Source organism: Aquarana catesbeiana, linkage group LG11 (genome assembly GCF_042186555.1).
Source record: "Aquarana catesbeiana isolate 2022-GZ linkage group LG11, ASM4218655v1, whole genome shotgun sequence".
NCBI classification, from domain to species: Eukaryota; Metazoa; Chordata; class Amphibia; order Anura; family Ranidae; genus Aquarana; species Aquarana catesbeiana.
The window spans coordinates 7,628,407-7,646,284 of record NC_133334.1 but is presented as its reverse complement, the minus strand read 5'-3'; the positions used below and the strand labels follow the sequence as shown (position 1 = coordinate 7,646,284).

At 44.7% G+C, this 17,878-nt stretch overlaps 1 protein-coding gene across 1 annotated transcript in view; it reads left to right on the top strand.

The window, feature by feature from the left end:
• Window positions 1-17,878, top strand: part of NRIP3 (nuclear receptor interacting protein 3) — a 50,690-nt gene that overhangs the window by 27,226 nt on the left and 5,586 nt on the right. The window contains exons 2-5 of the mRNA XM_073603980.1: window positions 7,698-7,877; window positions 8,090-8,172; window positions 13,837-13,976; window positions 16,332-16,384. Of these exons, the coding sequence (XP_073460081.1) occupies window positions 7,698-7,877; window positions 8,090-8,172; window positions 13,837-13,976; window positions 16,332-16,384 (456 nt within the window). The remainder of the gene's footprint in view (window positions 1-7,697; window positions 7,878-8,089; window positions 8,173-13,836; window positions 13,977-16,331; window positions 16,385-17,878) is intronic.

The window sequence follows — 17,878 nt, the reverse complement described above, 5'->3', positions numbered from 1 at the left end:
AAAGTGACAGTTATTTTCAGTTATTTGAGTCCAACGGGAATTGAAAATGACAGTCATGTGGCTGAAAATAAAGATCCTTATCGTTTTGCTAAAGATTTGCAACTTAACCCTTCCATATCCCCAGTGAAGTGCAGTGGCGGCTGGTGTTTTTTTTTTGGGGGGAGGCAAACAACCACCCCCCCACCCCCCCATCTGCCGGTCGGTCGGCACTTACCCCATCTAGGCAGCCGGCAGCAAGCACCGAGCATCAGGCAGCAGGCATCAAACAGCGAGCATCGGGGGGCAGGCAATAGGCAGCAGGCATCAAACGGCGAGCATGGGGCAACAGGCATTGGGCAGCAACGGGCATTGGGCAGAAGGCATCAGGCAGCAGACATCAGACATCGCGCAGCAGGCATAGAGCAGCAGGCATCTGGCAGCAGACATCAAGTAGCGAGCATCAGGCAGCAGCTATCGGGCACCGAGCAGCGGGCATTCGGCATCGGGCAGCAGGCATCAAGCAGCGAGCATCAGGCATCAAGCAGTGAGCAGCAGGCAGCAGGCATCGGGCACCGAGCAGTGGGCATTGGGCATCAGGCAACAGGCATCAAGCAGCGAGCATCAAGCAGCAGGCATCGGGCACCGAGCATTGGGCATCAGGCAACAGGCATCAAGCAGCGAGCATCAGGCATCGAGCAGCGGGCAGCTGGCATTGGACATCAGGCAGCAGGCATCAAGCAGCGAGCATCAGGCAGCAGGCATTGGGCAGCAGGCATCGGGCAGCAGGCATTGAACATCAGGCATCAAGCAGCGGGCATCAGGCAATAGGCATTAGGCATCGGGCAGTGGCTCCTGTGTCCCTTTCCTCCATTACGGCGGATGTGCCTCTCCTCCCCTCCTCCTAGGCATCCAAAAGGATCGCCTATCCTTTCAGCCAATCGGATGACGGGTCTCAGGCCCACTTCCTGATTGGCGGGGAGGAGGATCAGTGTTAGAATAGCAAATATTCATTCGCTATTCTAACACACCTGGGTGGACTGTGAGCGCAATGCTCTGCGCCCCGAGCTCACCCTATTTTGAAGCCTATTAGAGCTTGTTCAAGTGAGGAGAAGAGAGAGAGATGGTGAGTTCCTAATAGCTAGGAACAATGATCTGTCATCTCCTCTAGTCAGTCCCCTCCCCCCTACAGTTAAAACACACACTCGGGAACACATTTAACCCCTTGATCGCCCCCTAGTGTTAACCCCTTCCCTGCCAGTGACATTTATACAGTAATAAGTGCATTTTTACAGCACTGATAGCTGTATAATTGTCACTTGTCCAAAAAGTGTGTCAAAAGTGTCCGATCTGTCCGGCGCAATGTCGCAGTCCCGATAAAAATCGCAGATCGCCACCATTACTAGTAAAAAAAAAAAAAAATTAACAATAAAAATGCCATAAATCTATCCCCTATTTTGTAGACGTTATAACTTTTGCGCACACCAATCAATATACGCTTATTGCTATTTTTTTTTGCCAAAAATATGTAGAAGAATACATATCGGCCTAAACTGAGGACAAAATTAGCTTTTTTTAAAAATAAAAAATTGAGGATACTTATTATAGCAAAAAGTACAAAATATCGTGTTTTTTTTTTTTTCAAATTTGTCACTTTTTTTTTGTTTATAGCACAAAAAATAAAAACTGCAGAGGTGATCAAATATCATCAAAAGAAAGCTCTATTTTGGGTACAACGTTGCACGACCGCGCAATTATCAGTTAAAGCGACGCGGTGCCGAATCGCAAAAAATGGCCTTGGTCATTGAGCAGCCAAATCTTTATATATATATATATATATATATATATATATATATATATATATATATATAAAAAACGATCTGGAGTTTGTATGTAAATCTGGTAATCCATCTAACACTCCCCCCCCCCACAGACTGACAATGCTGCAGTCCAAAAGTGCCCCCTGTGCTCCTTGGGGAAATGATTTATTAAACCCTTTGGCACCGAGTGTACACAAATATGCGGTCCCACTGGACTGGGCTCTGCCCGTGGGTGCATGCGGCGCGCTCTCAGTACAGAGACCGGGGGGGGGGGGGGGGGGTCTCGCCTAGAGCCCCGGGCCCTGTACTAACGACCGGGACCAGGAACTTCTGATTCCTGGTCACCTGATCGCGGTGATGGCCTCTGATTGGCTATGGCAGTGATCAGTCACTGTGAAGACAGGCCCCCCCCCCCATGTTTTCTCTCTCTGTAAATGGAGGAGAGAGATACATCATATCTCTCTCTGTCCTCGAGAAAAAAAAAAGTGTGTGTAAAAAATAAATAAATAAATAATAATAAAAAAATAAATAATAATAATTTTAAAAATAATAACTAGATGAAGGTTTGATCTAGGTCAGTATCTGGGTAAAGGTCAAGGTCAAAGGTCAGGGTCAGTATTTTTATTTTTTTGGACAGTCCCCCCAGTCTGAGTTCTTCTGCAAGAAGCTGATAGCAAGTCACATTTGGATACTAACTCTGATTGTATAAGAAATAAATGTAATGGTGGACTAATGAATACAAAACTGCAGACCTTCCCAAGGAGCCCCGTATACATCGCCAGGACCGCGCTGCGCCAATTTAATTAAATGAATCTCCATGGCGGGATTTGAACCAGCTTAACCAGCGCATGACTACGTGCTTAACCTGCGGAAAGTCCGAGGAATGCGGAACCTGCAGGGGAAGTGGCTGAATGTGGAACCGCCGACATCTCAATATGGAGATTAGATGAGGATTACAGATGGCGGGAAGAAATAACTTGTAAGGAGGGAAACGTTTTCCTAGACGCGGCTAATCGCCCGCCAGTGACAGCGCCGGAGATGTGCGATTTGTTTCCTTACGAATCGAAATTCGGACAAAATTTTTGTTCTTCGGATGTATCCGATTCTCCGTATCCCAATAGTAACAAATTTATTCAAATCTGAAATTGGAGGAGGAGCCATCAGAGTCCTCGACTAACAAATCCAAAATGAAATTAGTTCTATTCATTACTTTTGGATACACACAACTCCAGTCCATATCGTCCAATCAGCTCATTCCATTTCTCTTTGTGGGTTGGACTAGCAGGGAATACGTAAGTAACCTCCCGAAATAATGAATTAACCAGTGGCGGCTGGTGTTTTCTTTTGGGGAGATGCACTTAGAGTTAGGGTTAAAGTTCATAGGTCAAAGGTCAGTTGGGGTTAGAACTTAGGGTTAGGGTTAGGGGGTTAGGGTTAACCCTTGAAGAACAAGGTTAGGACTCAGGGATTGGAATAGGGACCTCCTCCAAAGGTCAAAGGTCAGCAGGCACGTCCCCAGAGGTCAATGGTCAAGAGGCGTGGCTGACCCACCCCCACCAAAGTGTTCCACCTACCCCAACTAAGTCGGGAAATGAACAAGTCGGGGAAAGCGCTGCTTGCCGGTTGGTCTGGCACTTACCCCATCTAGGCGGGTGGCGGGGGGTGGGCAGCGTGCCATGTCTTCTCCTCTATGGCGGCTTCCCGCGTGCGGCTCCTCCCCTCCTCCTAGGTGTCCAATAGGATCGCCTAACCTTTCAGCCAATCGGGTGACGGGTGTCAAAACCTGCTTCCTGATTAGCCAGGAGTAGGATCAGTGTTTCAATAGGGAATATTCATTCGCTGTTGTAACACACCTGGGTGGGCTCATAGTGCAATGCTTTGCGCCCCGAGCCCACACTATTTTGAAGCCTATTAGAGCCTCTGGCTCTAATCGGTGCTTCAAAAAAAAAAACCCTCCCCCCCATTGGAATCCATTCGTCCGGCGTCCTTAAAGGGGCCGGACGCATGGATAGGGAAGGCGGAGATGGACGGGGGAGGCTGCGCCCGTGCGTCCTTAACGGAAGGGCCGCTCGTGAAATTAACGCGTTAAAATGAATGTAGCCAATCTCCTGACATCACTTCCCAAAATACCAATCGATTCGGAACATCGAATATACAAAACAAATTCCGCAGACGAATTGTTCCAACATAACGAATATGACATAATGAAATTATGATTTACTTAACGAATGAATCCAAAAGGAAACACATTTTTCAGTTGTGCACATCTCTAGACAGAGCAGAGGAGCTGGCAGCCCAATATGGTGCCCAGTGGCGGCTGTTCATAAAGGGCGCAGAGGCACCGCCCCCCTAATCCATGCGCCCGGCCCCTAATCTACATGCAGGGCACCCGGACGCATGGATTTCAATGGGGGCTTTTTTTTTTTTTTGAAGCGCCTGAGGCTTTAATTGGCTTTAAAAAGGGTGGGCTCAGGACGCAGAGCACTGCGCCCTGACCCCACCCTCTTGTGTGACAATAGAAAATTAATATTCTCTAATGTCTGCCTGCTTCTCCTCCCAGCCAAGACCCAATTGGCCGGGAGTCCTAAGACCCAATTGGCCGGGAGTCCTAAGACCCAATTGGCCGGGAGTCCTAAGACCCAATTGGCCGGGAGTTGAAGCGACTGTTGGGACACGTGAGGAGATGCAGGGGGGAAACCGCTGAAGCCACAACCTGGATGGGGTATTCTCTTGTGGTGGGGGGAGGGGGGCAGGGGGGTATCTCACCTTTGAGACAGAGAAAAGAACTGATGACACCGATTCTTCATTTCCTTTCCCTGTGGCCTCACTGCACTGAAGATGAATGTACAGGACACAGAGGGTCCTGTTCATTCATAAACTGAAGCATAGTAAACAAAGTTTACTATGCGCAGTTATGAATGGACACACGAGCGATGGTTACCGATTGCTCACTGTGTCCAGTTCTCAAAAGGAAGGGGCTGGTAAATTACATATTTCCTGGATCCTTCCCCCGCTCTCCATCTGCCCCTTGTACCTACAGCACTCAGAGGGAGAGGAAAGCTGGCACCATTGAGGGAAGGGGGTGAGGGGGGCAAGGGGGGGGGGGGGCCCGGGCACACAGGGATAATCAGAGGGAGGGGGATCGGGGAGGTGAGGTGGAAGGACAATTACAGAATGATGCACGGTGTCTGTGTCTCTCTCTCCAGCAGCTGAAAGATGGCTTCTCCCCGTCTCCCTCCCACCAGCTTTCAGCTGCTAGAGGGAGAGACACAGACACAGTGCATCATTATGTAATTGTCCTCCTGTCCCGCTGCACTGATCCCCCTGCTGTCTGCACCCCCCTGTGTGCCCGGACCCCCTACAGGAGGCCCGGTGGTACCCCCTTATTCATGGCTGTGAATCAGGCATCTGCCTTCATTCCCTGAGCAGCAATGGGAGGAAGACAGGTTGAATCTCATTGGTAGAAAGGGCAACGCTTAGTGTTCTATATATTAAAAAAAAAAAAAAAAAATAGTTGGACGAAGGTGACAAGTATTTGCACAGTAAAGTGGTTGTAAACCTCAGACATTAAATATGAACAAAGCATATCCCTCTATAGTGTGTACTTGTCTCAATCCAGAGCACTAAGTGTCATTTCTGTCTGCTACTTTGTTCCTCTGCTATCAGCATGAATCACTTCTCACTATTTTCCTGACACCAAGAGATAAAAATTGACAGGGGAGGGATCTCCAGCACACAGCCTGCGATTGACAGCCTCAGCTCTGTTCCTGTGTGCTGTTTTAAAAGGTGCGTGTCTCTTCCCTCCGATGTGGTTCCCATTTGGAAGATTTCCCTTCACTTCCTGCCCCAAAGACCGAAACAGGAAACGAGCGGAAATCCTTCCAAAGTGAGGGAATCCCTCGTTGTCACCAGAACTAGTGTCCCCGTTGGAAGATTTCCTCTCAATTCCTGTTCTGGAGACAATCCAAAATGTGGGATTTATAATTCAACAGACAATGGAGCAAATAAATGAAGTTCATTGTTGGGGGTTTACATATTCTATTTTTTTAAATCGGTTTATATAAATGAGGCCCGTTATTCCAGGAATATTTCACGGTGGCGGTGGGCGTTTTTCAGAAGTCCTCGCAGAGTTCTGCAGGTTAATCAGATATGACACTCTCATATAGTCAGAAAGTCACTTTCATGCTCCATGTGAAATCTGTCATCCCTCTCGGGGGATGGGAACTGCTGATTCAAACTGGCAGATCTCCAAAGAAAAAAGAAAATTCTTCACTGTAATCTGCGAGCTGCAAACGGGTCGCCAACGCCACAAATGTTCATGGTAATTGCCTTCAGTGCTTTTCCTTCATATCTACATCAAATGACTTGGAGGTGGGGGAGGAGACGAGCGTCCACTGCATGTTCTAAAGACTTTCTACCAGAGAGAAGGGAAATCCCAAAATAATCAACCAGAAAGATCTTCACTGATACATTGTTACTTCTTAGATTGATCAGATACATCCAATGTAAATATAAAACGCTGCTTTATAGACCGGATACATCCTAAATATAGAACCATTTATCCAACTGTCCATCCAGAGCCTCTGGTTTATAGACCAGATACATCCTAAATATAGAACCATTTATCCAACTGTCCATCCCGAGCCTCTGGTTTATAGACCGGATACATCCTAAATATAGAACCATTTATCCAACTGTCCATCCAGAGTCTCTGGTTTATAGACCGGATACATCCTAAATATAGAACCGTTTATCCAACTGTCTATCCAGATCCTCTGGTTTATAGAGCGGATACATCCTAAATATAGAACCATTTATCCAACTGTCCACCCAGAGCCTCTGGTTTATAGACCGGATACATCCTAAATATAGAACCATTTATCCAACTGTCCATCCAGAGCCTCTGGTTTATAGACCGGATACATCCTAAATATAGAGTCATTTATTCAACTGTCCATCCAGAGCCTCTGGTTTATAGACTGGATACATCCTAAATATAGAAGCATTTATAGAACTGTCCATCCAGTGCCTCTGGTTCATAGACTGGATAAATCCTAAATATAGAACCATTTATACAACTGTCCATCCAGACCCTCTGGTTTATAGACCGGATACATCCTAAATATAGAGTCATTTATTCAACTGTCCATCCAGAGCCTCTGGTTTATAGACCGGATACATCCTAAATATAGAAACATTTATCCAACTGTCGATCCAGAGCCTCTGGTTTATAGACTAGATACATCCTAAATATAGAACCATTTATCCAACTGTCCATCCAGAGCCACTGATTTATAGACTGGATGCATCCTAAATATAGAACCATTTATCCAACTGTCCATCCAGAGCCTCTGGTTTATAGACTGGATACATCCTAAATATAGAACCATTTATCCAACTGTCCATCCAGAGCCTCTGGTTTATAGACCGGATACATCCTAAATATAGAACCATTTATCCAACTGTCCATCCAGAGCCTCTGGTTTATAGACCAGGTACTGTACATCTACAGGTTGAATGTGGTTCATTCATAAAAAATAGAGTGGTTCAGGAAAATACCACATTAAGGCCACTAGATGGAGCTAAGGATCATACTTATTTCCTATGATCCTCAGCACCATCTACTGGCCATAGTGCGGTATTTCCCTTGACCACTCCACTTTTATGAAGAATAGTATTCGACTTGTAGAGGAAATAGAAAGGGAACAGAGAGATTTTGCCCCATTTGCACTCAATGAATGTAGCAGCAGCTTCTCTGGAGGAGCAGCAATGGAAACTTTTTAAATACACCCCATAATATAACAAGAAATGGGACATATGAGAAAAAAGAACGGCAAAATATTTGTCCTTCCTGAAATCCAATTTAAATGTTTCTTCTCGCTTTTTTTCTTTCGCTTTTAGCAACCGCATAACGTCCTTCAACGACGACTGCTGGACAGCAACTTAACAAAGCTGAGGAGCAGCCGAACGACGTGGACCCCGAAAAGTGACCACTCAGCTCAAAGCAACAAACAGAGCCATGGGAAGGGAGCCACGCCCCGGAGGAGCGAGGAGGACTACGCCCTCTATGTCTGGGGCCAGGTATGGCTCTTGCAATATAAACAGCAGGAGGTAGCATACAGCATGTGTAATGTCAGTGCAGCAGAGGTGTGGGGAGATGGGTGGAAATTATTATGGGGGGGGGGGGGGGGGCAGTGGGTGAGGGGTGTTTTACATTTATAAATGGATGAATATGAGACACACATACATAGATGTAATGCCTCAGCTTCATTGTTGTCATTTGCATCTTGCAGTGCGAAGGGAAGGAGATCAAAGTCAAGATTGACACCTCTTGTCAGCACAACGTCATATCCTCCGTCTGTCTGGACAGATTGGGGTGAGTACGGCCAATGCTGGCCTCATAGTCATAGACAATGATATTTTTATTATTTTTTTTATATTTCTTATATCATTACATACCTTATTTTATGCCCAGTGGTGTCATCACTGGTTCTCTGGGCCTCTCTATGCAATGCAGGCAGATCTTGGTAATGATTAAGCGCTAACATTTGCGTGAAGCGCATCTACCTCTTTTTCCCCTGCTCCATCTGTCAACCACTACGTCTACCTCTTTGTCCCCTGCTCCATCTGTCAACCACTACGTCTACCTCTTTGTCCCCTGCTCCATCTGTCAACCACTACATCTACCTCTTTGTCCCCTGCTCCATCTGTCAACCACTACGTCTACCTCTTTGTCCCCTGCTCCATCTGTCAACCACTACGTCTACCTCTTTGTCCCCTGCTCCATCTGTCAACTACTACGTCTACCTCTTTGTCCCCTGCTCCATCTGTCAACCACTACGTCTACCTCTTTGTCCCCTGCTCCATCTGTCAACCACTACGTCTACCTCTTTGTCCCCTGCTCCATCTGTCAACCACTACGTCTACCTCTTTGTCCCCTGCTCCATCTGTCAACCACTTGTCATATGAAGCTTCGAAAAAAGGATTTTTGGAAGTGCAGCCGTCCGGAATTATTTCTTCAGGCAGATCTTGGCTGGTGGGAGGGGCCATCAGGGGGCTGTACATCGTTTCCTGAAAACATCCCAGCACCCCGGCCTCAGTACTCTTCTCAAGAGCCATATCAAAATGCTTTGATGGCCAGAGATCGGTCTTGAGGAGTGGGTGTTCCTAAGTAGGCTGCGTTTGCATAGGTACAGGGCTGCTGTTAGAAATCACGGGGCCCCTTATAGCATTCCTGAGGGGCCCCGCCCATCCCCACCTACAACACCCCCCCCCCCGAGGTGCAGCCAAACAGCGTCACTGACTTTATCAGCCTATGCCCCATCCCAAAAAAAAAGTTTCTTCTCTGCTCCCACCTCCTGGACCCCTCTGTTGATGTGATATGGGGCCCAGGGAAAAGTAATTTGTGCCCAGGTAAGCAAGGAGGAGAGGGGGTGTGGTCTAGTAAAATGAATTTATTCATTTAGGCAGAAATGAACAATAAAGCTGCCCCTGTTGTACTGGGCTCAGGCCTCATTAGCTCATTAACAGGACCCCCCCCCATTTAGCTGATGAGACCTGGGCCCAGTGCAACAGGGGCAGTTGTACTGCCTTTTCAGCGGCCCTGCATAGGTAATGCCCACATGAGCCTCCATGATTGAAAGAACTGATAGCCAAGGAATTAAAGTGGCGGGGCTAATGATGGTTAGCCTGTGGAGGAAAAGGGCTAGTTGCAAGGCAGACAGTTACAAATGTAGCAAAGTCCCAGGCCTCCTTAGGCCTAATGGTGACCTCCAGTGTTAGGGAGAGCTGACATCCTTCTGTGTAGAGGGGGTTACAAGGCATGGTGGGTGTAATGCAAGATTAACAGGAACAGGTAAGTGGATAGGCCTTAGGTTCCTGGCCTAGCAGCCCGGGGCAGCACAACGCATGTCCACCCAGACAGCCATCCAGGTGACACAGAACCCAGATCACCTGACTCCACCCAAATAAATAGGTTCTCCCAGCAGGCCAAGGGACCCAAGAAAATCCCTGCCCATTGGCTGAGACCGCCCATTCATTCCTAATCTGTCCTTGCTATGCCCTTGTCTTATCTAATGTCACCAGATACCCGGCCACCTAGTGACAGGAGAGAGAAGTGCAGCAATTCCAGAATTAGGGCAAAATCAAGTGACCTCCTAACAATTGGCCACGGCAAATATCGCCTGGCAACTAAATTTGATAGCAACCCTTCCTAAACATCAGGGTGCTACACAAACATGACTCCCGAAGGCTGAGACATGATGGGACTTGTAGTTCCGCAAAACAGCTGGAGGGCCACAGGTTGAACAGCCATAAGCTAGATCAGGGGGTTGCCAAACGTTTTAAACAAGGGGCCGGTTTACTGTCTTTCAAACTTTAGGGGGGCGGATTGCGGCCAGTGGGGGTAGAAAATGTCCTGTGCCCAGCATCAGTGAGAAAGAAACATGGCGGCAGGGTTGATGGTCAGCAGGAGCACTGCCCCATCATTGGGATTAGTGGGAGGAATAGTACACCATCATTGGTATCACGAGAAGAAATAGTGCCCTATAGTAGTTGTTAGTGGGAGGAATAGTGCCTCAAGAACCAGATAATGGCTAGAAAAGGGACCTCGGAGTCCCCTGGACTAGATGATGCTGGACGTCCTCCAGCCAGGAAATGAGGGTGGGGCTCTGTCTGACTGTCTGCAGCTTCTAATGCACATTGTGAGAAGCTCACAGTGTGCAGTAAAATCAGAGGAAGCCATTTCAACCCAGTAGAGGAGTCGGAAGACTGAAAAGGGGGGCTGGTGGGGAGATGCAAGTGTTTTTTTTATAACTTTTCTTATAATATTTTATTTTCAAGTTGTTACATTATGGCAGAAGGTTACAAAAAAAAAATGATACCAGGCAGATGGCATGGCAGCGAATGCGACGGCCACACCAGCTACATTGTGGCGCCACGTCGTCGTTTTCCTGAAAGTTCCAAAGCGGCGGGAAGGAAGCCGATGGAATGTTATCATGACGGGTCTGGCGGGCAGCCGGATTCACCAGAATATCCGCCGCACGCTGCGATTCGGTAATTTATGCTGAGCCGCGCCGCACGCCTGGCAGAATGAGGTCAGCGCACAATTGGCAGACTCGTTAATATGCCGGGGCAGAACGTTTTTACCCAACAATACAAAGAATCCAGATTACAGCGGCTCAGCGGCGGCTGGTGACATGACGATTATATCTGTGTCTTTTTTTAATCTTTCCGCCCGGATTATTGTGCCCGTCCCTCAGTGTCACAGGCACACTGGCATCGGCTTAAAGGGGGACTACAGTGGGCATTCATTTCAGGGCTCATTTCTTAAATTTTGATTGTGAAGTTGAACCTAAAAATAATTTTTCCTGATTTGTTTGCTGTTCCATATTTTTGGTAGCAACATTTGATCTACAGATTGTATAACTAGCTATCTCTCTGTATATCAGTCACCGCAAACTACATCCTTATTTTAAATAATCGCCGTTTTAGCGGTGCTATTCGGCCGCTAGCGGGGTGGTTTTAACCCCCCGCTAGCGGCCGAAAAGGGGTTCAATCCGCCGGCAAAACACCGCTGCAGCGGTGCTTTGCCGGCGGTATGGCGGCGCTGCCCCATTGTTTTCAATGGGCAGGGGCGGTGGAAGAGCGGTAGGGGGAGCAGTGTATTCACCGCTCCTCCACCGCTGCAAAGAAGCTGCTGGCAGGACTTTTTGTGACGCCCTGCCAGCGCAGCGCCCCAGTGTAGAAGCACTCAGACTTTCACACTGGGTTTGCAGCTGAGGCTTTTTTCAGGCGCTATTTTTAGCCCTGTAGCACCTGAAAAACGCCTCCAGTGTGAAAGGGGTCTTATAGTAAAAAAAAAATGCCGTGGTGATCAAATACCACCAAAAGAAAGCTCTATTTGTGGGAGAAAAATGACATTTTATTTGGGTACAGCGTGGCATGACCACGCAAGTGTCAATTAAAAGCGTCTTCCAGAACCAGCTTGCTATGTGGTCACCCAAGCCGAGTCCATTCAGCCCCAAACTGGTCTCACCCCCCTCTCTCTTCTGATTGGCTAGCTGATTTTGATTGACAGCAGAGGCAGCCAATGGCGCCACTGCTGTATCTCAGCCAGTCAGAAGGGAGAATCTCGGATGGCTGAGACGCTCGTGGACATCGCTGGACAGAGAGGGACCTCAGGTAAGTGTTAGGGGGGCTGCTGCACACAGAAGGCTTTTTATATAATGCATTAAGATAAAAAACCTTCTGGCTTTACAACCCCTTATTATTGTTTATAAACATTGATCAGGCAGGAGATAGAGAGATACAAAGTAACATTTTTTATAAACATTGTTCAGACAGGCACTAGAGAGATACAAAGTAACATTGTTTATAAACATTAATCAGATGAGAGAGAGAGATACAAAGTAACATTGTTTATAAACATTGATCAGACAGGAAATAGAGAGATACAAAGTTACACTGTTTATAAACATTGTTCAGACAGGAAATAGAGCGTTACAAAGTAACATTGTTAATAAGCATTGATCAGACAGGAAATAGAGAGATACAAAGTAACATTGTTTATAAACATTGATCAGACAGGAGATAGAGAGATACAAAGTAATAATGTTTATAAACATTGATCAGACGGAAGATAGAGAGATACAAAGTAATAATGTTTATAAACATTGATCAGACGGGAGATAGAGAGATACAAAGTAACATTTTTTATAAACATTGTTCAGACAGACGATAGAGAGATACAAAGTAACATTGTTTATAAACATTGATCAGACGAGAGATACAAAGTAACATTGTTTATAAACATTGATCAGACAGGAAATAGAGAGATACAAAGTAACATTTTTTATAAACATTGTTCAGACAGACGATAGAGAGATACAAAGTAACATTGTTTATAAACATTGATCAGACAGGCGATAGAGAGATACAAAGTAATAATGTTTATAAACATTGATCAGACGGAAGATAGAGAGATACAAAGTAATAATGTTTATAAACATTGATCAGACGGGAGATAGAGAGATACAAAGTAACATTTTTTATAAACATTGTTCAGACAGACGATAGAGAGATACAAAGTAACATTGTTTATAAACATTGATCAGACGAGAGATACAAAGTAACATTGTTTATAAACATTGATCAGACAGGAAATAGAGAGATACAAAGTAACATTTTTTATAAACATTGTTCAGACAGACGATAGAGAGATACAAAGTAACATTGTTTATAAACATTGATCAGACGAGAGATACAAAGTAACATTGTTTATAAACATTGATCAGACAGGAGATAGAGAGATACAAAGTAACATTGTTAATAAGCATTGATCAGACAGGAAATAGAGAGATACAAAGTAACATTGTTTATAAACATTGATCAGACAGGCGATAGAGAGATACAAAGTAATAATGTTTATAAACATTGATCAGACGGAAGATAGAGAGATACAAAGTAATAATATTTATAAACATTGATCAGACGGGAGATAGAGAGATACAAAGTAACATTGTTTATAAACATTGATCAGACGGAAGATAGAGAGATACAAAGTAATAATGTTTATAAACATTGATCAGACGGGAGATAGAGAGATACAAAGTAACATTGTTTATAAACATTGATCAGACGAGAGATACAAAGTAACATTGTTTATAAACATTGATCAGACGGGAGATAGAGAGGTATCACAGTATACAGAAAAAGTATAATTTTTCAGAAAAGTAGTACTAAAAAAACTTTCTTGAGCTCCAGTCAGTGACTTTGCTAAGGCTGAGATGATGTAATCAGTCTGCTGCAGGCATGAGGAAGCATTTCTTCAGTCCTCACTCTCCCAGTGATCAGATGTCAATGTTGTTGTCAATTGTCAAGTTTGTAGAGAATCATGTCACGAGATGAAAGACTGCCGCAAGGGCTGATGTGCGTCAGACATTTGTGAACACAGCCAAGAATTGAAAGGGTGGTGCAGGAATTATGGGATTGATGGCTTTCTCTGCAGTGTTATATAATCTTCTTCTTCCTGTTTCTGTAGACTGAAGGAACATTTCAGGTTCTACAAGAATGAAGAGGACAGCATCAATCTGCCATATAACATGAAGATCCTCGGACAGATAGACCACATGCCGGTCACACTGGGCAACATTGCTGTGGAGTCCAGCGCAGTCGTCATAGGTTAGTGTCAGAGTTTAAAGGGTACCTGTCATTGATACACAATGGGGAAGTACATTATTCAGACTGGAATGGCGTTTGGGAGAATCTGGACCAGCCTCTCTCAATCTGTTTCACATGGAGGAACCCCTAAAAAATGTTCAGCTCTGAAGAACCCCTGTGAATAATTTTTCTATCTACAATTCATGATACAAAATAAAAATAATGGCCAGAAAAAAAATGCTATAGTACTCCCTCATTTTGGTGGTCAGTATAAAAGTGTCTTACATGGTGATCATTCGGAAGAATATTCCTCACAGTGGTGGTCCATGTGAAGAATGGTTCTTACCCTGGTGGTCTTTGGAAAGAATATTCCTTACACTGGTTGCCATTGTGAAGAAAGTTCTGTACATTGGAAGCCATTGGAAAGAATGTTCCTTATACTGGTGGCAATTTTGAAGAATGTTTCTTACATGATGATCATTCGCAAGAATGTTCCTCACAGTGGTGGTCCATGTGAAGACTGGTTCTTACCCTGGTGGTCTTTGGAAAGAATGTTCCTTACACTGGTTGCTATTATGAAGAATGTGCCTTACACTGGTGGCCATTATGAAAAAAGTTCTGTAAATGGGAGGCCATTGGAAAGAATGTTCCTTATACTGGTGGCCCTTATGAATAATGTTCTGTACAATGGTGGTCACTATGAAAAATGTTCTGCACATTGGAGGCCATTGGAAAGAATGTTCCTCATACTGGTGGCCATTATGAAGAATGTTCTGTACATTGGAGGCCATTGGAAAGAATGTTCCTCATACTGGTGGCCATTATGAAGAATGTTTTGAACATTGGAGGCCATTGGAAAGAATGTTCCTCATACTGGTGGTCATTATAAAGAATATTCCTTACATTGGTGGCCATTATGAAGACTTTTCTGTACATAGGTGGCCAATGGAAAGAATTTTCCTTACACTGGTGGCCATTATGAAGAATGTTCTGTATGATGGCGACCATTGGAAAGAATGTTCCTTATACTAGTAGCCATTATAAAGAATGTTCTGTACATTGGTGGCCATTGGAAAGAATATTCCTCATACTGGTGGTCATTATAAAGAATATTCCTTACATTGGTGGCCATTATGAAGACTGTTCTGTACATAGGTGGCCAATGGAAAGAATTTTCCTTACACTGGTGGCCATTATGAAGAATGTTCTGTATGTTGGCGACCATTGGAAAGAATGTTCCTTATACTAGTAGCCATTATAAAGAATGTTCTGTACATTGGTGGCCATTGGAAAGAATGTTCCTTATACTGGTGGTCATTAGAAAGAATGTTCCTAACATTGGTGGCCATTATGAAGAATGTCTTGTACGTTATCGGCCATTGGAAAGAATGTTCCTTACACCTGTGGTCATTATGAAGAATGTTTCTTACATTGGTGGTCATTATGAAGTTTGTTCCTTACACTGGTGGTCATTCTGAAGAATGTTCCTTACATTGGTGATCAGTAGAGAAGTTCCAACCTAGTACACTGGTGATCATTAGGAAGAAAGTTCCATACTCTAGTTGTTAGAGACCAGTATAGTTAAAAAGGGGTATTAGTGTTAGTCATAATTTATCTGAGCGGCAGAAATTGCTTATTGATCAAGGATCCCCTAGAAACCTCTGGAGGAATCTTTGGGTTCTATGGAACACTTATTGAGAGAGGCTGATCTGGACTATCCGTTTATTATGAAATAGGGACATTTTAGATCCCTTTTCCATGAGACTTTTTTGTAAAGTCTGTTCCCACCAATAGGTTGTACTGGAGTGTGTTAGAACAAAAAACAATGCTATTTTTGGGTGGTATTTCAATGTTTGCCAAGTCAATTCTTTCACAAAAGTTCTGATGGAAATTCGTTTTTTGGGTTTTTTTTTGCATCTTGTGTGGGTGTATGAGCAGGGGAGATTAAGAGTACCTGTCTTTTACAAAAAGGGAGTGTGTGGGCTAGATCTATAGTCTCAACTACAAGTCAGATCGCTGTAATTGGTGATAGGTACACTTAATGTGCTAAGAGCAGATTGTTTCTATGTTTCTATAATCACCTCTTCGTACTGACCACAAACAATTTACCAAAAGCAGAAGAAATTGAATCTAAAATCTAAGATGTAATAATGAAGAAAAGGAGGTTCTTATGATCGATGTCATCCACCCCTGTAATATTCCCTTAAATACCGCAATTCTTTGTCTTTGCAATTCCAAATGAAATACCATAAATCCATGTATAGTGATGGCTTCTATAAATGAGGGGGTGGGTAAAGTGGTACTGAGCATTGGGTCAGGAAGATTGTAAGCTCTGGAATAAAAACTAAATACACCTTTCTGACCTCCTCCCCCCAGATGACAACGAGCGTATCGCCTTTCTGGGTCTCCAGGCTTTGCGGCATCTGAAGGTAAGACATCTACAGTTCTGTACTAACCACAAATATCTAGAGGTCACTATGGTCCATATCTAGAGGTCATAATGGTCCATATCTGGAGGTCACCATGATCCATAGCTAGAGGTCACCATGATCCATAGCTAGAGGTCACCATGATCCATAGCTAGAGGTCACCATGGTCCATATCTGGAGATCACCATGGTCCATATCTGGAGATCACCATGGTCCATATCTGGTGGTCACCATGATCCATATCTGGTGGTCACCATGATCCATATCTGGTGATCACCATGGTCCATATCTGGAGGCCACCATGGTCAATATCTGGAGGCCACCATGGTCCATATCTGGGGGCCACCATGGTCCATATCTGGGGGCCACCATGGTCCATATCTGAAGGTCACCATGGTCCATATCTAGAGGTCACCATGGTCCATATCTAGAGGTCACCATGGTCTATATCTGCAGGCCACCATGGTCCATATCTGAAGGTCACCATGGTCCATATCTAGAGGTCACCATGGTCTATATCTAGAGGTCACCATGGTCCATATCTAGAGGTCACCGTAGTTCATATCTGAAGGTCACCATGGTCCATATCTGGAGGTCACCATGGTCCATATCTGGAGGTCACCATGGTCCATATCTGGAGGATGGGGGACAGCACATGAGGTGGTCAGTGTACCTAAACAAATACTGCAGACGCCTGAGGCCTTTTTATTGTTTACAGTTCTGTACTAAAGCCATAAAATATAGGAATATAATATGCCGAGCCTTATCTTGTACTATGTATACATGTCCAATATCCTGAGCCTTATCTGAGACTTACCTGGTAATGTGGTGGATATACAGTACATAGATGTCCCTGGTGCCGTGTCTAATATACATCACTAACACTGGCACCCTGATTAATATACATAGCTCTCTGTGGTGCCCTGTCTAATATAAATGATCTTATACACAATGTCTAGGGCGCTTAACCTTCTCCAGGGCTGAATCTAATGTACGGAGCCTCTGGTACCATTACTGAATTACACAATACATTGCACAGCCCTATGTGTTGTCATTATAACTATGAAAACCTTTCCCGTGTTGCTCATTTGTTTCTAAGCGTAGTAAAACTAACTAGACAAATACAGTCATATACCGACTATTATGAGACACCTATTCTAATTTTTAAGGACAACGCTCCAATAGGAAATAAGGAAGGTCTAAAGGGTTCAGGGGTCAGTAGTAAGTAACACAGAGTTCAGAGTTTATTAGAAAGTAACAGAGTTCAGTAGTACTGTATGTAATGCAGGGTGTAGGGGTCAGCGGTATGTAATGCGTAGTGCAGGGGTCAGCGGTATGTAATGCGAAGTGCAGGGGTCAGCATTATGTAATGCGTAGTGCAGGGGTCAGTGGAATGTAATGCGTAGTGCAGGGGTCAGCAGTATGTAATGCGTAGTGCAGGGATCAGCAGTATGTAATGCGTAGTGCAGGGGTCTGTAGTAAGTAACACAGAGT